This window comes from Rhizopus microsporus (assembly GCF_002708625.1).
Source record: "Rhizopus microsporus ATCC 52813 unplaced genomic scaffold scaffold_32, whole genome shotgun sequence".
NCBI classification, from domain to species: domain Eukaryota; kingdom Fungi; phylum Mucoromycota; class Mucoromycetes; order Mucorales; family Rhizopodaceae; genus Rhizopus; species Rhizopus microsporus.
This window is the reverse complement of record NW_019671947.1, coordinates 148,259-172,211: the sequence shown is the minus strand read 5'-3', so window position 1 is coordinate 172,211 and position 23,953 is coordinate 148,259. Positions and strand designations below refer to the sequence as shown.

At 37.5% G+C, this 23,953-nt stretch overlaps 13 protein-coding genes and 1 non-coding gene across 14 annotated transcripts in view; 7 read left to right on the top strand and 7 right to left on the bottom strand.

Annotated features, from left to right (window-relative positions):
* Nucleotides 1-503: 503 nt before the first annotated feature.
* Nucleotides 504-1,117, bottom strand: RHIMIDRAFT_274280 (uncharacterized protein). The gene is given in 2 exon segments (XM_023612447.1): nt 504-729; nt 747-1,117. The coding sequence occupies 2 exon segments, from the start codon at nt 1,092-1,094 to the stop codon at nt 721-723; spliced, it is 357 nt and encodes a 118-aa protein (XP_023461378.1). The 5' UTR covers nt 1,095-1,117; the 3' UTR covers nt 504-720.
* Nucleotides 1,118-2,437: 1,320 nt separating this feature from the next.
* Nucleotides 2,438-2,520, bottom strand: RHIMIDRAFT_t61. Its single transcript has one exon. It is a non-coding gene; the product is annotated as a tRNA-Leu (tRNA).
* Nucleotides 2,521-4,300: 1,780 nt separating this feature from the next.
* On the top strand, nt 4,301-4,649 carry RHIMIDRAFT_274273 (uncharacterized protein). Its single transcript, XM_023612446.1, has one exon. It carries the CDS (start codon nt 4,438-4,440, stop codon nt 4,621-4,623), a length of 186 nt encoding a protein of 61 aa, XP_023461377.1. The 5' UTR covers nt 4,301-4,437; the 3' UTR covers nt 4,624-4,649.
* A 3,669-nt stretch (nt 4,650-8,318) lies between these two features.
* Nucleotides 8,319-9,196, top strand: RHIMIDRAFT_249137 (uncharacterized protein; the record flags this gene model as incomplete). Its single annotated transcript, XM_023610587.1, has 3 exons — nt 8,319-8,623; nt 8,687-8,790; nt 8,898-9,196. The coding sequence occupies 3 exons, from the start codon at nt 8,319-8,321 to the stop codon at nt 9,194-9,196; spliced, it is 708 nt and encodes a 235-aa protein (XP_023461376.1).
* A 1,300-nt stretch (nt 9,197-10,496) lies between these two features.
* RHIMIDRAFT_242488 (uncharacterized protein) lies at nt 10,497-11,523 on the bottom strand (the record flags this gene model as incomplete). The annotated part of the gene is made up of 6 exons (XM_023609796.1): nt 10,497-10,553; nt 10,600-10,713; nt 10,756-10,820; nt 10,882-11,018; nt 11,068-11,256; nt 11,306-11,523. 6 exons carry the CDS (start codon nt 11,521-11,523, stop codon nt 10,497-10,499), a joined length of 780 nt encoding a protein of 259 aa, XP_023461375.1.
* Nucleotides 11,524-12,987: 1,464 nt separating this feature from the next.
* On the bottom strand, nt 12,988-13,443 carry RHIMIDRAFT_249135 (uncharacterized protein; the record flags this gene model as incomplete). Its single annotated transcript, XM_023610586.1, has 2 exons — nt 12,988-13,278; nt 13,333-13,443. 2 exons carry the CDS (start codon nt 13,441-13,443, stop codon nt 12,988-12,990), a joined length of 402 nt encoding a protein of 133 aa, XP_023461374.1.
* Nucleotides 13,444-13,745: 302 nt separating this feature from the next.
* On the bottom strand, nt 13,746-15,097 carry RHIMIDRAFT_295793 (uncharacterized protein; the record flags this gene model as incomplete). The annotated part of the gene is made up of 4 exons (XM_023614214.1): nt 13,746-13,827; nt 14,330-14,655; nt 14,729-15,009; nt 15,061-15,097. Coding segments are annotated over 4 exons (726 nt in total), but the record flags the coding sequence as incomplete, so codon positions are not given.
* Nucleotides 15,098-15,992: 895 nt separating this feature from the next.
* On the top strand, nt 15,993-16,400 carry RHIMIDRAFT_242486 (uncharacterized protein; the record flags this gene model as incomplete). Its single annotated transcript, XM_023609795.1, has 1 exon — nt 15,993-16,400. One exon carries the CDS (start codon nt 15,993-15,995, stop codon nt 16,398-16,400), a length of 408 nt encoding a protein of 135 aa, XP_023461372.1.
* Nucleotides 16,401-17,141: 741 nt separating this feature from the next.
* RHIMIDRAFT_274254 (uncharacterized protein) lies at nt 17,142-17,472 on the top strand (the record flags this gene model as incomplete). The annotated part of the gene is made up of 3 exons (XM_023612444.1): nt 17,142-17,210; nt 17,246-17,365; nt 17,432-17,472. Exons 1-3 carry the CDS (start codon nt 17,198-17,200, stop codon nt 17,470-17,472), a joined length of 174 nt encoding a protein of 57 aa, XP_023461371.1. The 5' UTR covers nt 17,142-17,197.
* Nucleotides 17,473-17,576: 104 nt separating this feature from the next.
* RHIMIDRAFT_242484 (uncharacterized protein) lies at nt 17,577-17,982 on the top strand (the record flags this gene model as incomplete). Its single annotated transcript, XM_023609794.1, has 2 exons — nt 17,577-17,754; nt 17,804-17,982. 2 exons carry the CDS (start codon nt 17,577-17,579, stop codon nt 17,980-17,982), a joined length of 357 nt encoding a protein of 118 aa, XP_023461370.1.
* A 488-nt stretch (nt 17,983-18,470) lies between these two features.
* Nucleotides 18,471-19,405, top strand: RHIMIDRAFT_274246 (uncharacterized protein). The gene is made up of 3 exons (XM_023612443.1): nt 18,471-18,563; nt 18,621-18,676; nt 18,745-19,405. Exons 2-3 carry the CDS (start codon nt 18,672-18,674, stop codon nt 19,367-19,369), a joined length of 630 nt encoding a protein of 209 aa, XP_023461369.1. The 5' UTR covers nt 18,471-18,563; nt 18,621-18,671; the 3' UTR covers nt 19,370-19,405.
* Nucleotides 19,406-20,015: 610 nt separating this feature from the next.
* Nucleotides 20,016-21,064, top strand: RHIMIDRAFT_209084 (uncharacterized protein; the record flags this gene model as incomplete). Its single annotated transcript, XM_023607112.1, has 3 exons — nt 20,016-20,211; nt 20,261-20,343; nt 20,399-21,064. Coding segments are annotated over 3 exons (945 nt in total), but the record flags the coding sequence as incomplete, so codon positions are not given.
* A 1,364-nt stretch (nt 21,065-22,428) lies between these two features.
* Nucleotides 22,429-23,126, bottom strand: RHIMIDRAFT_209047 (carbonic anhydrase; the record flags this gene model as incomplete). Its single annotated transcript, XM_023607107.1, has 4 exons — nt 22,429-22,607; nt 22,659-22,754; nt 22,810-22,977; nt 23,024-23,126. Coding segments are annotated over 4 exons (546 nt in total), but the record flags the coding sequence as incomplete, so codon positions are not given.
* Nucleotides 23,127-23,336: 210 nt separating this feature from the next.
* The window catches only part of RHIMIDRAFT_209059 (WD40 repeat-like protein), a gene marked incomplete at both ends in the record, with an annotated part of 1,433 nt that continues 816 nt past the window's right edge, over nt 23,337-23,953 (bottom strand). The window contains 2 exons of the mRNA XM_023607110.1: nt 23,337-23,741; nt 23,791-23,926. Coding sequence (XP_023461366.1) covers nt 23,337-23,741; nt 23,791-23,926 — 541 coding nt within the window. The remainder of the gene's footprint in view (nt 23,742-23,790; nt 23,927-23,953) is intronic.

Here is a 23,953-nt window from a genome sequence, read left to right as displayed (position 1 = left end):
TCTTTCGAATGATGCTATTTTTATTTTAATCGGAGCAAAAATAAGCGAGTTATAGAGGAAGAAATACAAAAATGCAAAACATTGGGACAGTTTTGTCCCTCACTGTATGTTGTATTCATACTTAGTGGATCAACTATTAACCACATATGAAACAATAACTGGCGATTATTCGACTTCAGCTTGTTACTTTGAAACAACTGTGTGGATCATTATTTAAGCTGATTACCAGGAACTGTATTTTAAGGTACGCGTATCCAATAACTCTGATCCATCATTGTTATTAGGGATCATTGTCTTATCAAAGGCACCCGATTCGTCCTAACTCTCTCATTGCCTCAATTGTCATTCATAAGCCTCTATGAAAAGTTTTACGATCTCAGTTGAAGAGTGTCTCACATTTAGTATAAATACTCGTCTTTAATAAAGTCAATCGACATATATCTTTTTAGTCTGGTTAATTCTAGTCTTTATTTTTTTTAATTGATACTTCGTATTCAACACTGTATGTAGTGCGCGAGTAGTAGATACTTATGCTCTATGCACATAGCTATACAGTGTACCCAGCTGCGAATACTGAGAAAAAACCCAAAAATGAGCAAACATGTTGCCAGTTTTGTGAGTCACTGTACATGTTTAAAGCCCTCGGGGTTGTTATGCCTGGCACAAATAATACGACCCTTCGTCGAGGAAAACATAGTAGCAAGACATTTATCCAACATACTATTTAACCTATCACCGTGTTTAACATAGAAGGCATTGTATATGGCATGGAAACTGCTTGAAGGTATAAATCTGGCCATTTGAGCAATAGAAAGTCCCGTTAACAGTTGATATAAAACTAGAAGCCCTTTCTCTACACCTCGATATGGTCCCGGGTATTCCTCTTTAGCGAAGAACTCGACCAAGAAAAAGAAAACCGGAATATAGCCCAAGCGTTGCAATACAGTTGTCTTGACAAAGCCTATATCCTTAACTTCTTTGGTATCTGTTCTATGATACTTCTTCTTCTCGAGGATGGGCCAACCCAGAGTAAGAAACTGCCAGTACATGTTCATGATTAAGGTAAAGGCAGCTTGAACATCAGGAGGCAACATATTATCTTTAAAACTATGGATACTAGTCAGAGACCTCCGTCTTTCACGCTATACATTTCAGTCCATAGCTTTATACATGGTTTCACCAACAGGTGGTGAAACGATTCTACCGAATGACCAAATTTGGATTTTTCAACACCCCCGTCGGCGACATGTACAGTCTATCATATGAGATAGATAGCCCTTCGTTCTACTCTTTGTAGTAGGAGGTGATCCAAGTTTATGTCAGGGGAATTTATCCTCGGTAACCATTTCATGAATAGAAAGTCAACGGCAATTAAGTAGACCCCCAGGATTTACACTCGATGTCACATCCAGAAAGTTGTGTTCACCCAGAAAATACATCCTCTTAATTTTTAAAAACAGGAACAATTACTGGGGTGGTAGTAGGGGTATTAAACTAGGGGGTCTACTTAATTGCCGTTGACTTTCTATTCATGAAATGGTTACCGAGGATAAATTCCTCTGACATAAACTTGGATCACCTCCTAAGAGGTACAATAAGAATTTATTGTAAGAATAAAAGTGATAATAAAAATAAAAGTAAATGTGATGCTAAAAGTGTAGGTTTATTGCTGTAGAGGATAATGTTATTTATACTATATTATTTTTTTGTTGGTTTCCTATTTGGGATGACTTTGTCTTTTGACAACTTGGTCCTTCAACAATGTCGTCCTCTGAAACAAATTCCCAAAAATAGTAGTTACAATGGTATCACTGTGCTACTGTAAAAAGGTTAGATTTGGGTAAAGGCTTGAATGTAATTTGAGTTATATAAGAGTTTTTGTCGCGTGACCACCAGATCTTAATAGATCAAAAGAGATAACTTGAGTTATATAAAAATAAAAGTAAAGATAAAAGTGAATTCTACTGATACGAGGCTTCAGGATAAGCGTATCGGTAGTTAAGAGTGTTAAAAGAAAAGTAAAAGTATAGAAGAGTAATAAAAAGATACTCTAAAATACAAAATGTATTAGAAAGTAAAAGTTGATAACTAACAGTTAACTAACAGATAACTAACTTTTTTTTATTTAAAAATATTGAATGTATTTATACTAAAATAATTTATAATTCATTTGTTTGAACTTCATGAGGAACATGAACTTCATACAAGTCGTGAAGTTCGTCTGCCTCATGAAGTTCGTGAGGGTCACGAAGTTCATCCGTTTCAACTCCGCTATTGTTACACTACAGTATAAATATCCCTCATAGTCAAATTAAATAAAAAAGGGAGATAATTCACTACACAAAAGTTAACCCTTATCATTTCCTTTTAAATATAAGAGTTCATCAAGAACGGCAAAAGGAAATTGTGCTTCAGTATACAACAATGGCAAAAACAATGAAGGGAGTGGGATTCGAACCCACGCCTCCGAAGAGAACACGACCTTAACGTGTCGCCTTAGACCAACTCGGCCATCCCTCCACATTTTTCTGTGAAGTACTATATTTCAACTGTGGAATCTGTAAACATCACGTGACTCCCAGGTGACCATGGAGATACGTTCTTCCTTGTCTGGGTAGTAACTGATTGGTGGGATTGGCTGCACGGCAAGAAGTTAAAGAAGTACATGGTAAAGAAGCCTAAAGAAGTGCCGGAGTTCAAACTCAGAAATTTTACGTCACTGGAAGTTTGGTCTTTGAACTCCCGCTCTATTCAAGGTCAGCTCGCTTGGTACTTCTTGTCGATCTCAAGTCCTCTTTCGTACAACAGCACCCCATTGTTTCGTCAAGTCGGCTCCTATACAACAAGTTAGAATAGTATCTGCAGATTACTGTTAATTGAATTCGCCGATATTGTTTCTCTTGTTTTTCGGGTTACCACCATTTTTTTTTATTTTTTTATTTTATTTTATTAATTTTTATTGTTCGTGTTGTATTTGGATTTGGATAGGTTTAAACAAAGTAGAAAATACGATGAGACTGTGTTGTATCTTTATTCAGAATAAAGTCAAAAGAAAAGAGATGATAGCACAATCTATAATTATATATTAAGAAGCTGAGGTATTTAAACTGAGCTGGCTATACAGTAGGCGCTGTTTTGCCAAGTACAAAGGTAAGAGACAAAAACTAATAAGATGAGAAGAGGATAGGAAAAGGACAATAAGTCAGTGAGACTGAAATATATGATATCTTTGGAGGTGGTTCAGGACTACGTGTTTGCTTCGCGTCCCCGTTGTCCTTCTCCATGTTTGTAGGTGGGGCCCCATTCCTTACCTAATATCAGCCACCTGTGTGTGCCGTGTCCAGGTGGACGGTCTTGCTTTAAAAGATCCCTGAATATAACTTCCCAAACGGCCTCCCACATCTTGGATGACCTGTAATTTATGTGTATAGCCGTTTGGTCCATGCCTCCCCACCTACAAACATGGAGAAGGACAACGGGGACGCGAAGCAAACACGTAGTCCTGAACCACCTCCTTTATTTATGATGAATAAAACGATGGTATTTATACTTTTTAACATCTACACACGATAACGATATCATATATTTCAGTCTCACTGACTTATTGTCCTTTTCCTATCCTCTTCTCATCTTATTAGTTTTTGTCTCTTACCTTTGTACTTGGCAAAACACATTGATCTGTACTACAGGAGCACTGGCGTTCAATTGAAGTATTGTAACGGCGCTCCAGGGGTTAGGTATAAGAGAGTTCACATATGATAGGCTAAATGTGGAACAAGCTATAGCCGAAGAGCAGTAGCTGTGAATATTTATTGATAATGTTGTGATGGCACAACAGGCGCAACAACCTGGACAACGTTCTCATATTTCCGCTTTTTGCTTCTGTACAAATGACAGCCTCAACAAACGTTGCATAGCGTATAGTCATATTGTATTTAAAAAATGAGCCTAATACATGAAGGCATTCTTGAACAACGCTCTAAAAACTCCGCGTAGTCGGCATTTTCAAATTCAGAATTCAGTTATTAAATTTTAAACTTCACATTCCTCTGCAGTAATATTAGATATTACAGTACTGTACATTCCAGCTAAAACTACAATCAATGTAGTCGTGAGTTGTTATGCAAACGGTGATACTTCTCTCTTATTCTGTATAACAACCTTTGCTTAAAGTTCAACCATTACTATCCACACTTCTTCTCTTAATCGCTTAAGTGTTTACCGTATGGTAAGCAGCAATGCATTAGGTTCTCACTATTGGATAGCAATGCCCCTGAAGACATTGCAGCTGAGCTTATAGTATGCTTAGCGGCAGTTAAACGATATACTAACCAAGTGATTCTGAACAGGCAGCAAAATCCAGATGGAACGACAGGTATTATACTAAATTGTGCAAGGGAATATATCAACTTACTTGCAATCCGAGGCCATTAACGCATGACAAGCGAGATTTCCCTGATTTTCGAACAGTTGGATCTGCCGATATCGTGCTCACCAACAAATATTGTTGCCAAATCAACGAATGTTCGAGTTTTCATCAAAAAGAAGACGGCACTTTTTACAAACAAACCTACGAGGCTTCAGTTAGAAAAGGATAAGAAAAAATTGGAACTGTACAGTTGATGCGCAGAGATGAGTAGTTTCTACAGGTAAGACTAAACTTAGCATTCGAGGCTCAGATGATTACAAGTACTATTGGACACAAGGAGGTAACCCATTGCGACCACATCACTTCGATATAACTGTGACGCATAGCGGTGGCAGTTCGATAATTTGGAGGCGTACAATGCTGCAAAGATCAGGGCGTGCATGACAGGTATACAGGAGTGGGTGTGGGGTAAGGAGAGACACCCACAGCTGGATGACCGATGACCCACCCACCTGTCCTTACCTTGGTCTTTTAAAAGCCTCCTACCTCCATGATCATACCCCTCCAACTTGGACAGCCTTGTCTTCCTTGGATATCTTTCTCATCATGTAGTTCTACACATCCTCCCCGTGGCCAGTCACCCATCCTGCCTTCCCTTGGCCCCCTATACTACTCCTTCATCTACTAGTCGCGGTATAGCCCAGTGGATGTGCAAACTTGGAAGGGTGGTGGAGGGCCTCCTTTGGTAAGCAATAACGAAAAAATGAATAATGACAAAACAATTGGTAGCCTTAAAGTACCCTTCAACTCTAGCCTTAATCGTTATTAATCTAAACACAATCAAAGTAGCAGTACTAACTTGTCTTCTACTTCTAGTCAAAATAACTTTAACCCTGCTCACAAACATTATGACTTTTCTTCTGATGATGACTTTGATCTCTTATTCAAAGAGGTTGATAATGATCTTATCAAACCTAATGTGTTGTCTAATTGTGATCATGAGAGTGGTAATGATTCCAATGTTTTTGCTTTACGTAACAGTACCGTAGGAGACATTGATAATCCTTTTGAATCTGATAGTGTGTCCTTTTCACCTGTCACTCCAATTACCTTAAATAATATTAATACTTATGGCATTATTGATACTGGTGCTAACGTTTCCGTTATCAACAAAAATTTCGCTAATGCTAATAATATCCAATTTAAACCTATTCTAGGTCATATTGTCCTCGTTAATGGTTCAAAGATTCAAAGGCTGCAAACTACTGACTTTCTCATTGTTGAATACGATAATGCCTATCATTCCATTAAACACAAATTTGATGTCATTGATGATAGCATTCTCTCTTACAAAAACAAGATTCTCATTGGTATTGATCTTCTTCCTAAACTCTCTATCCATCTATCAAACGTAGCCGTAAAGCATAAAAGTGCTGAAAAGGAAATTGATGATTCTACGATTGATAAAGCCTATGAGCCTAACGTCTCTAGAGCAGGCACTAATAAAGAGCAACTAGTGTTTGATAAGGCTATCCAGCCATACATTGATGCCAACCAGCAATTAGACAAAAACACCCTCTGTAATTTACCAGAAGCTGTCCTTTATCTTCCTACTCCTGACAACTACGTCGCTAATATTCGACAATATCCAATTCCATACACTTTACAACCTAAAGTAATGGAAATAATTAATAGTTGGCTAGAGGATGGCATAATTGTACCTGCTCAATCTTCTGCCTGGAATCTACCCATGACAGTAACTCTTAAAAAGAATTTGGATGGTACTGTAACTGATAAGATTAGACTGGTCTTAGATCCTCGTATGCTGAATAAGGTCTTACCTGTCAATAATCATCAACTTCCACTAATCAGTGACATTTTTAACTCAATGTCTAATGCAGTTGTATTCTCTACTTTGAATCTTAAATCTGCCTTTAATCAGTTCCCTGTGTATGGACCTGATCAAGTCAAAACAACATTTACTGCTCCAAATAATCTCCAGTACATGTACCGAGGTGCTCCCTTTGGTATATCCACTATCAATTAATTATTCTCCCGTGTAATGCTCACGCTGTTTAAAGATCTCCCTTATGTTAAATGCTTTGTTGACGATATCTGTATCTTCAGCTCTTCTATGCATGCACATTTCCTTCATGTCAAAACAGTTTTGCAAATTCTTACGAATGCAAATCTGCGAATTAATTTTGAAAAAACTTATTTGGCAAAATCTGCTATTTATTTACTGGGTTATTCTATATCCGCTGTAGGCAAGAAAATAGATGCCCGCAAGTTAACAAATATCCACGAGTGGCCTCGTCCAACCACACAAAAGCAAGTCCAGAGCTTTCTTGGATTTGTTAACTATTTTAGGCAGCATACTCCAAATGCTGCGCTCTTGATGGCGCCGTTAGACGCCTTGCATTCTCATGATGAGAAGCTTAAAGGTCCTTTTGTTTGGACTTCTGAACATCAATTACATTTTGACAGCATCAAACGTATTTTATCTTCTGAAATCGTTCTCTCGCATCCAGATCTGTCGCGCCCTTTTTGTATTGCTACTGATGCCTCTGACTTTGCGTTAGGCTGTTGTCTATTTCAAGAATATGAAATAACCAACTCTGATGGCACTACATCAAAGTTAAATCGGTAAATAGGCTTTATGTCCCGTTCTTTGTCTAAAAGTGAAAAACGTTACAGTGCGACAATGCGTGAATTACTTGGAGTCATTTATGCTCTTACTCAGTTCCATAAATTTATTTGGGGCACTCGATTCATCTTGTACACTGATCACAAAGCACTTTGCTATATCCATTCCCAAAAGGAGGCCAATAGCATGCTTATTAAATGGCTCGATGTTATTCTAGATTACACTTTTGATGTCGTTCATGTCCGTGGTTTAGATAACATCCTACCTGATAAATTATCAAGGTTGTACCCACCTAAAGACACTGTTGGACATGAACTTGACATTCATGAGGGCAAAAGACTTGCTTCTTTAAGACGAAATCATGCAGAATCTCATAATATAAATATCAAGAAGCGGCAAAGAGCTCATGCCAATTCTGATATTGCTGTCAATAATGTTTTAGTGGACGCCTTGCCCACGACCTTCGATGTCGCCCGTATCATCGACCTAGCCACTTCGTGTGTCGCCTTAAAAGATCATGATCAAAACTTCAAAAATAAGGAGAACCCTATTACTCCTAATGAAAATATATTTTATCTTCAATCTGGACAGACAGTTTATAAGGATTACTTAATTTCACCTAATTTAGAGCATCAGCAGCTACTTGACAATGCCCACAACAAAATTGGTCATTATGGTGCTGAACAGATGGTTAAACGTCTTCATAATGAAGGCATTCATTGGCCAAACTTGATATCTGATTGTATTAAATTCATTAGACAATGTAAGGAATGCATGCGGCATAATATTGAAAAGAAAGGATATCATCCTATGCGCAGCGTATATAGCTACTATCCTGGAGATCATTATGCTATTGATCTTGGTGGTCCTTTACACTCCACTTCTATTTATGGTAATAATTATTTTATAGTTATTATCGACGTCTGTACGCGCTTTTGCATCATACATGCCTTGCCTGATAAAAGATCAGATACGGTTCTACGTACGCTAATTGACATATTCTCTATAATGGGGTTTCCTACTAAACTCCAAAGTGATAATGGTACAGAATTTAAAAATTCCTTATCAAAAGATTTAGCTGATACTATGGGCTATGATCATAAATTCATCGCTCCTCTTCACGCTTCTGCAAATGACTTGAATGAACGCTTTATCCAATCTGTTAAAAAGATGTTGGCAAAAGCTACAAACTGTGTTGGTAATGACTGGGATACCCATCTTCCTGCTATCCAGCTCGCGTTAAATAATAGAATCTCTAAGCGCTTGAATTTATCCCCTTTTTTGTTGATGTTTGCTTGTAAAATGAATGAACCTCATGGTTATCGTTCTGACAAAGATAAGCTTAAGCAAGTCGAAGGTAAGTCGCCAATGTCTCATGAGGGGCTGATGAAATGCATCGACTACATGGCTGATATTGTCTTTCCTGCTATTGTCGACAAAACCAAAGCACAAGTGGAACTTGAACAAGCTAAATTCAACGATTCACATAAGCTTGTTGACTATGCTCCTGGCTCTCATGTCATGGCTCGCATTCCTACCAAGAATGGTCAACTTGCTCCTGTCTATGAAGGACCCTATACAGTTGTACGTAAAAATGCTGGAAACGTGTATATTCTGCGTGATGAAGCTGGTGTTCTAATGCCTCGTCACTATACTTGAACTGAACTCAGACTCATATCCAAGGAGGAAGTTGTTGAATTAGATGATGAAGGTAATGAGGTCAAAAGCTATGAAATCGAAGCTGTGATCAACCATAGAGAACTTGCTAATAAGCGTGAGTACCTTGTTCGTTGGAAACACTACAGTAGCGAATGGGACGAATGGCTACTGCCGACAAGTTCAAAGACCCCAATACTCTTCATACATACTGGAAGAACTTAGGTAAGCCCTATATGCCAACCAAGAACTTAAAAATTACAAACTCTCCTTCTTCTTCTGAAGCGTTGAAGACTAGCCGTCCTGGTACTATCAGTTCTTTGATGAATGAACTTTCCTGTGATGATGAATCTGATGTCAAGAAATCTCGCTCTGGCTCCACAAAAGTCAAACGACCTTCCACATCTACTTCTACATCTACTTCATCTCCTTTAAAAAGATCTCGTCGTATGATGTTCACTTCTATAATGCCAGATGTAAAGTCAAATAAGCCCACTCGTAAAAGTATGCGATTGCGTAAGTAAAAAATGTAAAAAAAAAAAATCTGAATTTAAAATTTTCAGCGTAATCTCATACTGGTCGGGGGCTATAAATACTTGATCTTGTCGTATGAGATTACTATAAATCTATACTCTAAAAATGAATAATACAAAGATACTGACAACGATATACGTTATTAACATATAACGCGAAATGCCCAACTATTATTGGACATAATTAAATCGGTTCCTTAATCATTCTGTTTTCATATAAAATGGCGCTACTTGTAATATTGAGCTCTCTCTCTCGTCTTGATCTTAATAAAGAGGTTATATAGAGACTTATTGGTTCATGCTTCTCTTATAATTTTTCATTGTTCTGATCAACACTTCATTCTTTATATATTCGAGACATATCACACCAGGTGAGGGCTAGGTTTTGGAGAACTGATGGACGTAGAGGAAGCATATTCAGTCGGAATGACGATGGATCTCGTATAGTTTTAGGCATAAGCAGATGTCGGTACATATCGAGGCAATTGATGGCTGTGGTTCTTTGAGAGCTGTTGTGTTGGGTGCTTGGTATATGGTCGAGGCTTGCCACCGGGAAGCCAGCCTAGTCTCCAACGCATACAGTGACAACGTTCTGGCTTAGACATGGGCGACCATAGGGTCCAGAGAGATTGATCAACAGCACTTAGAAAGCAGGTTGGAGTTTCGACATCTTTGGTGGATCTCTAAATTTTGTTGCAGAAAGCGTTGTTTTGCAGCCTTGAGTGAGCGAATGCCGGGTTCCTCAGTAATAGACAGTACCGTTTTCCAAAGCGATGCACCAGAGAGAGAGAGAGAGCGTACCACTGGTTTTTTCTGATATTGCGTATGTACGATAACAGACAAACAAGTAGCACATCTTCTGGCAAATAAAAGGAACAAAAGAAGAACTGTGCCTGTAGTATACTGACACGTTCCAACATGAGGTTATAAATTTTTGAATTATGAGATATTACTTTAGAGAAAAACTGTATATTGAACCATATCCATAGAGCTCAACAACATGCATATAGATGAACTGGGTGGCAGCTAAATGTGCAGATTGTTCCAAAAATTCAAACATAATCCCGCTCAGTCTCTCTGCAAGTTTCGTAGCGATATCTTCACTAATACCAAATATTCTCTATGGCTTAACGATGGTAATAATATCAAGAACAGGATAATTAAAAAAGATAACATGTCAAATCATAGACTGTACTCCTCAAGGATATGTGCAAAGTGCTTTTGCATAATCCTCATAGCGCATTTGAAAGAGAAATTCTGTTCATGTAAATAAAAGAATTTATTCAAAGCTCTATCCTTGTTCTTCTTTTTGCTGTTGTTGATGCCTTTTCGCCAAATATTCTTCTTTCTATGTAAAAGTCAGTAATAGAAATCCTTTTATTTTTCTGATTTACCATCTTTAAATATAACATGCTTTCTGTTCTACCAGGATTCAGTTTTTCTATTCTTTTTCTTGAAGCAAGTTTTAAGACAAAACTGAATTGAGCTTGAATGTGTATGTAAATATCCTACAGAACATTAATAAAAGTTCGTTACTACGCACTGCATACTTTAATGCCTAATAGATCAACCAGCGATCTTAGGGGCGTATGACTTCGTCTCTTGAAAAATTGTTCTATACGCATAAACAATCATTACTTCACTTTTCTCTCTTTTGTATACATGTATGTTCAAACCTTGTGAGATGGGTGCACCTCGTCTATTACTTATCGAATAATATGAAAACTGCTGCTGCTGTTGTTTAACTTCTTTTTCCTTTTGAAACACAGCATTTGCTCTTTCCTGTAACTGAATCACCATGGATTTGAATGCACTATAAAGAAATCATTACGGAGAAATCACACATGAGCCATTTGATTTACCTAACAATGAATGGCCAACATGAGATCAAATAGACTCTATCTGCCATCAATATCATGAATGAATAAAATCTGGCTTCTCCTCTTGCTTGTGAATCACGTAACTTGAACATATAACTCATCACATATCCATTTTCATCATCTCCAAATAGCACAGGTCCATCCCTTCCTTGACAAAATTCGGCTGTAAGGCTGCGTATGTATCAGTAAGGTCGGACAAAGAAAAAATGTACCCTTCTACCTTCGAACACAGGCAAGTCTAACTGCTTTATACAAATGGTTTTGTGGCGGTGTCTTTGTACCAATATATTTAATATTGGGGTATTCTTCATCTGTCGTGATCAAATACTTAGCTTCTGAAATAGATTGTCCAGTATTGACTAGAGGAAACTGTGCTGTACAAGCAGCACAATTGCCATTGTTTGATTTCTTCATGTCCAGTGATTGCTCTTCATGCATAGTTTGTGTACAAAATACAACACATGGTCCATGCACCTCACAGAAATGTAAGAGTGCAACCAGTGCATTCATTTTAATAAGGTACAAAAAGCGTAAAATACATATGTGTGTGTCCAACAACAACAACAACAAACCTAGAATGACGTCGATGCTGAGAATAAATTATGTTGAAAACAAATGTGGGGAAGGATGGTACAGTCAGACTTATGGAAATTGGCGTTTTCACAAAAATAATTGTCACTTTCATAAAAATGATTGGTCGAAGGGTAAAAATAACTGTCGGAAACTGAAAAATATATTTCACAAATTCATTTTGTCATTTTTACTAAAAGTATTTGTCCGAATTTTTGAAAACTCTGCCCACTTGTGCGAGACTAAATTGCCCATAGAAAGGAGACATTTGGCCAAGTTTGTGAAAACAAATTAACCGACTTTTTGATATTTCTATTTCTTCATAACTGTAACTCTCAAGAATTAATTTCTTTCACGAATATAGTAGAGGTAGGATTGTAGATGAGTCTGGCAAAGAAGCGTCGGCCTTCGTTGTTGTAGAATCATCATTCCACTAATAAATTTGACGAATCTCCGCAAATAGATGAAGAACAAGAGCCCAGAGACACTGATATCGACGAAGCAACTTCCAAAAAAGAGCGAAATATCGTCGATTCTGTAATTATTGAACGAGGATACCCGCCTTATTCTCCTGAGCTCAGCCCTATCGAGTAGTTTTGGAAAGTTTTGAAGGATAGCGTCAGAAGAAGTAAGTTGACTGATGTGGAAGCCTCACTTTAAGGGTTAATGAAAGTTCCGGTTGAACATTTGCAGAGTTTCATTCAGCATTCCATAAATCGTTTCCCTAAATGCTTAAATAAAGAACCTTTGTAATTTATATGACCAGAAGTTGGTCAAAATATCTGTAAAAGGTACTTAATTTATTCTCTCAAACCTGGTCAAATTAGCTTCAAACATCTGGCCAAATAAGTCTCCTTTCTATGGGCAATTAGTCTCGCACAAGTGGGCAGAGTTTTCAAAAATTCGGTAAATTGAGAGTGGAAGCACTGTATATGGAGTATACAAACTGTGCAGAAGTATATAAACCGATAGAATATGAATATTTGCCTTCAAAAACTTGAATCTGAGAAAATATAAGGGCACCTTCCGAGCAAATGTTGTACGCGAGCCATGTTGCTGCAACCAGATTTGTTACTTGAAGTGTTTATACAATTATTAGAAACACTCTGGTTCCAGGAACAGAACAGTTGATAATGTTCAAAAATTCAAATTTGAAAAATCTGGATGCAATCCTGATTGTGCATGTTTCAATTACTCCTTGATATTAAATGATTTATTCATATGGCAGGGACATGTATTTTAATAATTAAAACGATATAACGATGTTTATCGATTGATATATGTATATAAAACTGCAAAGAAAACAGAGAAAGGGGGAGACGACAAGCAAATTTAATTGTCATTTTCATCAAGTATTAGGAGATCTTCCCAGTCTTCACAGCTTAACAGATCGTCATCAAGATCAATTGCATTAACCTTGTCAGTAGTTAGCTTCAATATTCTACGTAATCTTTCCATTTCCATCATATCGCTACTGGTCGAGGTGTCTGAAGCATCATCTGAAATAGGGGAGTCAACACGATAAAACATGTCATCATTATTAGATGATAAGAAGCTGATCGAGTCTTCAAGGCCTACTTGGTATATTGCTGTAAGTTTCTTCAAATCCAATACAATCGCTCGCTATAAAAACGTATTAATGGCAATTGTGAATGAAAATAATAAAAGTAACATTACTTGCAAAGACATGACTGTGAGTAAAAAGTGGGCTACTTCTGGCATGTTGAATACTGGGGAAAGACTTGCTACACCTTTTTGATAATGAATGATGGTTCCTGTCTCGGTCATTCTTGAGCCATAAATTGTTAAAGATAAACCATAAAATTGCGAGCTGATAACTTCAACGGTATTGATCAGTGATGGATGGGGCAGAATGGACTTGATATACAGGAGACGCTTCTGGCGGAGGTCCTTGGCTTTCTTGATATCTGCCTCAACATCTGCTTCTTTTGCTTCAGCTGGTTTGTCTTCACATGAAAAGATATCACCTAATTGAGTATTAAATAAGATAAGATATAGAATCCCTGTATTCAATTGCTGTTATATATTAACACATTTCTCCTCATTTTCTCTAGTGGTAATGATAATACGTTGGACCTCGTATCCCCTGGTGCTATTCCTGCTCGTTTCAAAAGTATCGTTACGCGGATTTCCGCTGATTTGCAAATGCCACTATCACTTAAGTACACTAGAAACGAAAGGTCAATTCTTATCAAGGTCATCAAAGCAACATCATTGCATGATATAGAAGCAATTGTGAAGGGTATCTCGCTGGTTCCTCGTGTTGGTCTTCAATCGTATATTTACATTGCTTTATCAAAACTGTAGGTTAACTTGTTTATATTCTGCTTGATGAACGTTAATTGTAATAATTGTTTATTATCAGGCTATTACTTTGTCAATGCGATCAACTACGAGATACTACTCATAAAGAAGGGTGGTACCAAGGGCATTTGTATGCCGATGTTTTTGATGCTGTTTTCCTGTTTGATCCTTGTTATGTTACAAAGAGGTAACACATATCAAAACCCCCTAATATGTAAGAGGAGGAGCTAACATGCTATCTAATTCATTTTTGTAGGACTGAATGCCATGCGACAACTATCAAATACTTGAAAAAGATGAAACAGATCGCTAGTGATGAAAAGGACGTCAAAGTAGTAATTAAACTTACTAATAATCAGCTAAGTATTGTAACTTTTCACCTAAGCTCAGCCCTTTGACATAGTTTACACTTAAACGATTTCTTCTTTTGTTTTGAGATGAGGGTAATGGATCATCATTGTCGACTCTCTTCAGCGTTGATGGTATATTTGATGATGTGGATGTTGTTGCTGCTAATGTACTTGACGATGAAGATGATTGTGGGGTCACTTTTAAACTTGATATTTGGTTGGATAATGGAGAAGTAATTGGATGTACTACATTTTGATTTATTACATTGGTCTTGTCCTTCAATACATCATCATCAACATGAGTACAGTATAAAAGTCTCGATTGCTGTGTCCAAGATGTTCATATTAAAAAATATTAGAAGAATATATGTAAAATATACGTGAAGTGAAACATTTACCTCTACACGTTCTTTCATCACGAGCGTTCTTGCCAAGTCAGAGTTAATAACATTGTCGCACTTATTTAACAAGTTTTTCATGGTATGCTGTATCTTGACATTATTGGAAGTATAATTTTGTCCAAATCTTTTGAAAGTATGAACAAAAATCGACATGCAATCGTATGAAATTGGCTTGTATTCAGCCAGCAATGCTTTAAATAAGTCTAATACTTTCCATGATTTGACGTGCGTGGTTTTGAAGTAGTTTTCATAAAATGTAAACAGCTCATCTTCTTCACCTTTGGAAAAAAATATTAGAAGTAAATTGGATTGTTTGGTTGTAGACTTACTTGCTTCACACAATAAGGAAATGCTTGTGCTTGACATGTTGCTTATCAATTGTTAAGTAGGGACTGCCGTAAACGCTTGTTGGTATCAATCTTTAGTGAATGTTGCGAGATATTGTCTTGCCGTGAGTTTCCGATATAATACTTCTAAATCTCCCGTTAGCCATGAAAGTAAAAAAAAAAAAAAATAAATGATGAATCAGTTAGTAATGTGATATTTTATAATCAGCATAATATATAATGTGCAATACATCAGGCAGCCTCTACATAAATAGTTTATCGTCAGATGGACAAAACAATTTTCATACACCAGCTTATTCGGCATTTATGTAGGAATATGCCCAAGGAGTGCAATACGATCAAGTCGTAAAGATGCACTTGAACATAACAGCTGGGGCGTTACTCAATCATACAAAGAGTTTATCTGATCCAGCCATCAGGTCTTTGCAGAGCAAATAAGTAAGGGATGTTACTTTATCATACAAAGAGTTTCTGACCACCCATTAGGCCTTTATAGAGCAAACAAACAAGAGGAGAGCAATACGATCTAGTCGTAAAGATACACTCATGCTCATCGAGTAACCCTGATATACAGCATTTCCTTAGTTACTTACCAGAGTGTGAAGATGGAAAATGCAAAAAAAAGGGAGATTCTTGGCGCACTCCCAAATTTCAAAATAGTGACGTTGCATTCTCTTGGAGCAGTGCGCGAGGAGTGCGCATGTTTAGGCTTGACCATTCATTGTTCCTGATTCGGATGTTTAAATTCAAAACTGTTCATGCGCCTTGAGTATATCATGAAAGAGCAGTATAACAGCTATTATATCTTTTGAAGCTCGAAGAAGCTGGTTTTTAATTTCACTAATTATAATAAAGGAAAAACTTGTCACCCTTGTTTCTTTTCTTTATCTAATTTACAAGATATAACCTAAGCTATGAATTCCAACGCCGTCGAAAACAACATTGTGAACTTGGTTCAAGATATGAATGTCGAATTCTCTGAAAGGTTTGGTGTAGATTGTGAGTATGTCAGCATTGCTGAAGCTCGCAGCGTTGCCGCGAATTTCGGTAAAAAAGGGAACGTTGTTTTTGTTACTGTTCGCTCCAATGCAAAAAAATCCTACCTTGCTTTGGCTTGCAAGCACTTTGGTAAGTATAAACCAGGAAAAAAGGTAGCAACTGAAGATGAGCAACCAAAAGATGCCGTTCCTTGGGATTTTGAAGAAGACAGCTTAAATAAAAAGATGATTATCAGGGATATCCAAAGGAACGAGTGCCAATGCTTTATCAAGCTTGTTGCTTCCCCTTCTGGAAGACTGAAGTTCCCCGGATCATGCAAGTGAGTTATTTAAAATATATATTAGTGCTCTTGTTGCTAATTCTGTACAAGTCCAGGTATTGCGCTTGAATGGCATAAGTAACGTCTTGAAGAAAGATATTTACAATATAAAAGACATTTTTTTTCAAGAGCGACTCATCCAAAGAAATATACGCCTTCACCTCTAGTCTTCAAGGGAAGAATTACCTTGTACAATTCACTGTAGATTCATAGAATCGTATTTGTTCAGTATCTTTCACTCATGAAGAAGCAATCAAAGAAGCAAGGGTGATGCCAGAATCTGTCATAGTGGATACAACATACAAAACAAACGTTACAAGCACTGACTCTGATAGAGAAAGCCTACAAACGTTTCCAATTGCATGTGCGTGGGTGAGTAACGAACTAGAGACCACATATACCTGGGCTTTCGAACAGTTAAGGGAGTCTATTTGGCCAAATTACTAGAACGATTATCCTGAAGTATTCGTTACTGATAATGACAAGGCTATTCATAGCGCGATCAAAGCGATGTTTCCTTTTTCAGGTAGCTTGCTCTGCTACATTTATCTTAAACGAGACTTCATCACCAACATTTGACCTTCATTCACGCCTGAAGCCCCTGCCCACAGGACAGTTCTAGAGCTGCAACTGGAGGAAGTATTCCAGAAAATGTTTTCTGCAAGACTCAAAAAGGCATGAATGAAAGCATTGAAAACTTTAAGAAGTTTTTAAAAACTCCCGGACACTGCAAAAATAAGGGATCAAGTGGCATAGAATACTTGGAGAGGTTAGTCTTTACACCAAAGCTATTGGTAAACAATGAGGGCAAATAGTAATGCATTTTTTTTTTATCAAGCACGTTGAAAGGGCGTAAGCATTGGGTTGGCTACTATGCCAACAGGTATGCGCATCTTGGCAATAGATCTACAAATAGAGTAGAAGGTGCCCATGCAGCAATAAAAACTGCATTAGGAAAAGTTTCTTACGGTAAGATGTCCACCATAACTGCGAAGATAGACTTTTGGTATTCAGCAATGGTACGAAAATATGCAGACCATGATAAATACAGGTCTATTGATAATTTCTTGAAATGAACAGAGGGAGAAATGAAGGAGGCAAGCTCAAGTTGAAATGCTTGTATGATAAATCAATCGAATATAAGTTTAAACAACTTGAATTTAAAATAACAAGATTCGCGATGGACAGAATCAGAAAGGAAGTTGAATATGGCAGAACAAAACCATCTAGCCAGCAAAGAAACACCTGCGACTCTTGTGCCTGTATTGTGAACTTCAAAATTCCATGCTTTCATACCTTGTCCCAATATGATATTATACCATTAAGCGCAGTCAATCGCCGATGGTGGATTAACCACGGTAATAAACTTATGTACTATAAAATTAGCGCCATTAACTCTGATTTTAGAAGATGATGTTGAAGCTGAAGAAAAAAAATTAGCAAACGAAGAGTGCATTGAAATGGTACAAGAGGATGATGAAAAGATAGAAGAAAACGAAGAAAAAGAAAATAAATTTGAAAAAATTGAAGATGCACTTGAAGAAACAGACACTGCTGCATGTAAAGAAGAAAATAATGATGCGTAGCCTGTAGATTATCAAGAAAAAAACGGTAAGGCGTTCTACATTCTCGTTTTTTAATGGACGTGTTACGGATTTTGGTTGTTTACTAATGCGTAATGTTTTTCAGAACAACTAATTTCAGACTTGCATGTATACATTAATAATGCTTTGACATATATACAAGCTATCACAAGGGCCATGTTTTGTCAACAGCATCTTATTGATGCTCTTAAAAACTTGACTGATGTAAAAAAAAAAAAAAAACTACTTGGGCCAAAGTACAAGCTAGAAAACATATTACCGCCACCTACAAATGCAAATAATAAAGGAAGAAAGTCAAACACTAAAAGATCAGCAATTTCTTTGGAGATATATGAAGAAGATAAAAAGAAAAGAGAGGCAAAAAGAATGAAAATAGAAAAAGAAGAGCAGCGAAAAAAAGAAAAACTAGAATATAAAACATCACAGCTTGAACTTGAAAAAAAGATATTGAAAGAAAAACAACTTATAATGTAAGTAATACTTTTCAAATAGTCCCATAGAATATTCATTTTTTCACTTTTGGTAGTAAATTAAAAACAGTCGAAAAAAGACAAATCGCAGATGTAAGTTAGAAGGCGTTAATCCAAAGCCATTGCTTGCTAATATATTATGCTACAAAGGCCAATAGTGCATGCACAGAAGCAAATGCTTTTAACAAGAACAGCAATAACATGAGGTAGATCTCATATCTATCTAACAGTATATGTTAAAGGAAAACTTATCGATAATTTCTTACACTTTTAGCATCACCTATGAAAGCAATGAACATGCTAGTATTGTAAGTAGCTTTGGCCAAGACTTTGGAGTTGGCTTTGAGAAGGTGGCTAAAATATATAGTCCTGACGCAGATGGAAACTGCGGATACAGAGCCATTAGTATGGCAATTTATGGCAATCAAAATAGTTGGAAGGAGGTAAAGGAGCAGGTACTCAAAACATATCAGAAGTATAAGGATACACTATATGCAAATCGAGTGGAGGATAGTGACATCTTTGAAAAAAGCTTGTCTTGTAACCTATCGCCATGCCCAATCCAGTATTGGTTCAACACCACTGGCTGTCCGCAGATCGCTGCTGACGCTTTTGTTCGCAGTATTGTCGTCTTTTCAAAGACTTCATTTAATGGCAAACCATTTAAAACAAGCAACTTTTTTGCACCTCTTGCGTCTGAGCCAACTAACTACCCTGTCATTAATATTTTACTGGATCACAATCATTTCTATTTGATAGAAACTGCTCGAACAAAGATTGGAAGGCCAGTAAAATTCCCCATCCCAGTTCTAAACCCATATCACAAAGCACTTGTCAAAAGAAATTCAACTCTCTGCGCTAGAGATTATTCCATTTATAACTGCAACTGCATATATTAACAATTTTACAATAAATAGACACACTTGATACTCTTATAATATTCTTATATCTTACTCCTATGAGCTACTACTTACTTAATTGGACTGAATATAAAATAGTAAATGAATAGCTGTTTAACAACGGTTTTATACCACCTTATTTCACAAAAAATGGGTTTTTGAAGCGTCTGAATACACATAACACTTCCTTAATTGATTTAACATGTTGTCAGTGGCTTACGCCTATAAGGATCATCGCGTTCGTGATGATTTCTATACTAATGGAATCAGCATAAAAAGTTACGGGATCATGTAGCAGAAATAGAAAGCACACACTCATCGCGCACTACTCCGAAATCTGGGAGTGCGCCAAGAATCTCCCAAAAAAAGCTCTAATCTTTTTTTCATTGCATGGCAAAACAACCTTTTAAGAGAAGCTGGTGTGACTTGCTTAATTTTATGTCACTCCATATCCTGTCTTCACTCTTCCAGTAAATTCGATAACAATCCATATTCGCGTTTTCTTTTTTTCTTTTTTTCTTTTTTCTTTTTTCTTTTTATTCCATCAAATAAAAATATAAAAAAATGTCAAACTGGAAAAACGTCAATAACTGGTAGATACGCTTTTGTTTGCTTACATACCAGTGCTGACATTGATTTTCATAGGCACTGGGTGAATAAGAACTGTTTAAAATGGGCTCAAAAGTACTTTACAGAACAGTTGGTTGGACTAGAAGCTGAACGAGATGGAAACAAGGCATGGATCAGCAAGATGGTCGATTGTTCAGGCGATGCGGATTTGAACCAAAGAAAAGGAAAGATGGTTACTATCTATGACCTTGTGTTAAAGCTCGAATGGACTGGTAATAAAATAGGACAAGGCATTGATACAATCTAACCACATCTCTCTAGGTACTTTGGCTGATGGCACTGAAGCTAAGGGATCTATCTCTATTCCCGAAATTGCTCATGATACCGATTCAGATGATTATGTGGTAAGCTCCTTTATATGTGTAAAAAAATACATGTAGAGATGTTAAAAAACAACAGTTCGAGATCAGCATCTATGACGATAACAGCTCAAAGCAAGCACTGAAAGAAGTAATTCGTAAAGACTTGACACCTTTATTGATCAAGAAATTCGAAGGATTCTCTGCTGCGATGATCAAGGAAAACTGTGAGGATGTCTATATCGAGGCTTCCAAGATGGGCACACCTGCTCCTCCCCGCGCTGCACACAGCGAAAAATCAAGCGCTACCCAGTTTGCGCCCAAGAACACAAGCACAACGGAACCTGTGAAGAAGGCGATTGTGAACACGACGACATTAAAGGATACGGTCAATTTCCAGACATCTGCCGAGGAGTTGTACGAACGTCTGATGGACCCCCAGTTTGCTTCTGTCTGGACTCGAGGCCCCGTGAAACTGTCAAAGGAAGTGGGATCAGACTTTGAGCTGTTTGGCGGTAATGTCACTGGCCAAATTTTGGAGCTGGAGCCTGCCAAGAAGATTGTGCAGTCCTGGCGACTTAGATCCTGGCCCGCAGGTCATTACTCGCAGGTGACTATGGTCTTCGAACAGGGTTCAGAATCAGTAGATCTCAAGGTCGAGCAGACGGGCGTTCCTGTAGGTGAAGAGGACTTGACGAGAAACAATTGGTCGGGATATTACTGGAGAGCGATTAAGAGTGCGTTTGGATATGGTGCAAACTTTTAAGTGAATAAACCTTTAGTTGCTGTGTAGACAATATAGATCTTGATCCCGTCTACTCGCAGGATATCAATCGCCAGACTGACAGGCGGAAAATACGTGCTTGTCGTGCGCTCGGACCAAAACATGAGCGCTGATCGTACCGTCGTGTTTCTGATCTCTCTCAGCTTCCTGTCCTTTTCTTTTTCGCGCTGTGTTAGCTTCTGTAGGCAAAAGGTAAAGCCATAGATTGGAACAAGGTGATCGTATTGTGAGGTCGTCATAAACAACTTCAACACGTCTCGTCTTTCACCATTTAGCATGTCTCGACAAACATAGAACCCGGACGTTCGCTTTGAAACGAGGGTTTGTGTGAACAAGAGAGATCCAACATGGTAGGTCCTTGTCAGAATACCCTTCAGTCCATTTCGTTTCTAGGGCAAAAATATGAATTCATGTTTTCACTTTTTTTATTTATTTACCTTTTGAGCTTGTTGGATCTTGGGCATGTTGTATCCTTTCTGACGTTTGATTTTGTCAATCTGAGTACGTATCTTTCTTGCCAGAAGAATCACTCGAGTGTAGCATGATCCATTTTCTAGCTTTTTGACCTGTTGTATATCTACAGCCATGAAAGAAAGGGAAAAAAGGAAGAGAAAAAGAACAGGAGGGAGCATAAAAGGAAGCTTTGAATTCTCCTTAATACGTGTAACTAGATTTATGTCAAAAAAATCTAAAGGAGTTATCATATGATTATTTTCCATTTATATTTATTCATTCTCACAGTGAACTGTGTTCGCTAACAAAAGACGGTTCCCCTGAACTGTGGCTATGTTTTATTAAAATCGTATTGAACAGAACTAGCAAAATGCGTATAAATAAACTTGTTACCAAAAAGATAATTTCTTGTCATTTTCTCCAGTATGAGTCCTGACAGTAACTGTGAACGCTTTTTTTTTTTTGCTAAAAAAAGTTTGAGTAAATTCTAATGTGTCACTAGAAGATCAGAACTTGGATGCACATTTAATAAATACTCTTTTGAAACAATGAAAATTAAAAAAAAAGCTGTGATATGTGATGTAATGAATGATCCAAACACATTTACAAGGTCACAAGGATCATAAACATGACCTGCCCCTTGTTTTTTTAAATAAACAAAACAAGCAGTAATGGATGAAATGAAAACCATCATTAGTCATCTCTCATAACCTTTCCAATTTTTTTTTTTTAAAAAAAAATGTAAATAAATAACAGCTTTATTGCTTATCGTTTAACACATGACATAAATAGATTTAGTATTCTTTTGGTCTCTAGCAGCCCAATCCAACTTTTTGAGCAAACTACATTATAATGTTAGAAAAAAAAAAAAAAAATAACGTCAAAAACAAAACTTACCCTTTCTCGAGGTTATAGACCCAAGCATGTACAGTCAACTTTTGACCTCTCTTCCATGCGTTTTGAACAATCGTAGAGTGAACAATGTTTTCAGCAGAATTGATGACATTGTATTCAACAAGTTTCATCAAACGCTCCTTAGCATTGTCGATTTTGTCCATTTCATTCTGATTCACTAATAAAAAGCACAATGAATGACAAATCATGTAGATTAAATATAACTTACATCGGTAGACGTCCTTGACATTTCTAAGCCAGTTATCAATCAAGCCAAATTGCTGCTGACCTAAAGCAGCGGCAACGCCACCACAGTTGGAGTGTCCTACCATGTGTTACCAAAAACAGATAACAAACAATCCCCACTAAAAAATTTTTACCACAGACAACAATGTGTTCCACCTTCAATACCTCGACAGCGTATTGCAAAACAGAGAGACAATTCAAATCGGAATGGCAAACCACGTTGGCGATGTTTTTATGGATAAAGATTTCACCAGGACCGAGTTGAACGATTTGGTTGACGGGGACACGTGAATCAGAACAACCTATGACAAGGATTAATATGATATTGTCTTGCTTTAGGTCACATACCAATCCATAAAATCTTGGGCTCTTGCTTTTCAGCCAACGTCTTGAAAAAGTTGGGGTCCGTTTCTTGAACCGCTTGGGCCCATTGACGGTTATTTTCGAGCAAACCTTCGAGTTCGGTATCTTTGGCGTCAAACTTGTTTCCAGTGGTGTGGTAAGACACTATATATGGGGTATAAGTTTTTTATTGTGACAATAATGGCTTGAATGCTTACTTTTTTAAAATGAGAGAACAATAGAAAGAAAAAGAAAAAAAAAAAATTGGGGATCAATATCTGATATACAAAAGAGGGCGCGATCGCTCCGGAGTTTGAAGCTATAGATCTTGAAAGAACCTGGCACGTTTCACTGACTCTGGCTCCTCTGTACATTTGCGTTTCTTTTGCGATTCAAACAAGAACTCAACATTCCAAAAACGGAGAGAGAGGTCGTGTCCGCAACTGGCCATGTAGGCTCGGTCATGGGTCAGGACGATACGCTCGATCGGAAACTCGTCTTCGTGATCACCTAGGATACCTTCAAATTTATAGTTAGGTGACACGGTGATAAGCCGTAAGAGGCCGTCACTGCTGCCACTGCAGATCGTGTCCTGATCGAGTGCGCATAGGGCATCCACCGAGTTTGGATGACCGATCCATTTGATCGGTGGTGATGACCACTCTGCGTTGTTCCAGATGTATAGTGCTCCACTTTGAGATCCTGCAATCACCGCTTGTCCATCCTATAGACAGTATTTAGCACATAGAAAAAAAAATACGCCATTAATTTACCTTGACGGTCGTAAGCGATAAAAGTTCGTCGTCTATCTCTTGAGATACCTTGATCTTGGTCAGGGGTTGTCGAATATCATATATAGACAAGATGCCGTCCCCTCTACATATTACACTCATCAGCTTACCAAGCGCCCTATTTTTTTTTTTTTTTTTTTTTTTT

What these genes read in the sequence shown, in the direction of transcription:
- RHIMIDRAFT_274280 (XM_023612447.1), bottom strand. Translation starts at nt 1,094, where the DNA reads ATGTTGCCTCCTGATGTTCAAGCTGCCTTTACCTTAATCATGAACATG.
- RHIMIDRAFT_274273 (XM_023612446.1), top strand. Translation starts at nt 4,438, where the DNA reads ATGACAAGCGAGATTTCCCTGATTTTCGAACAGTTGGATCTGCCGATA.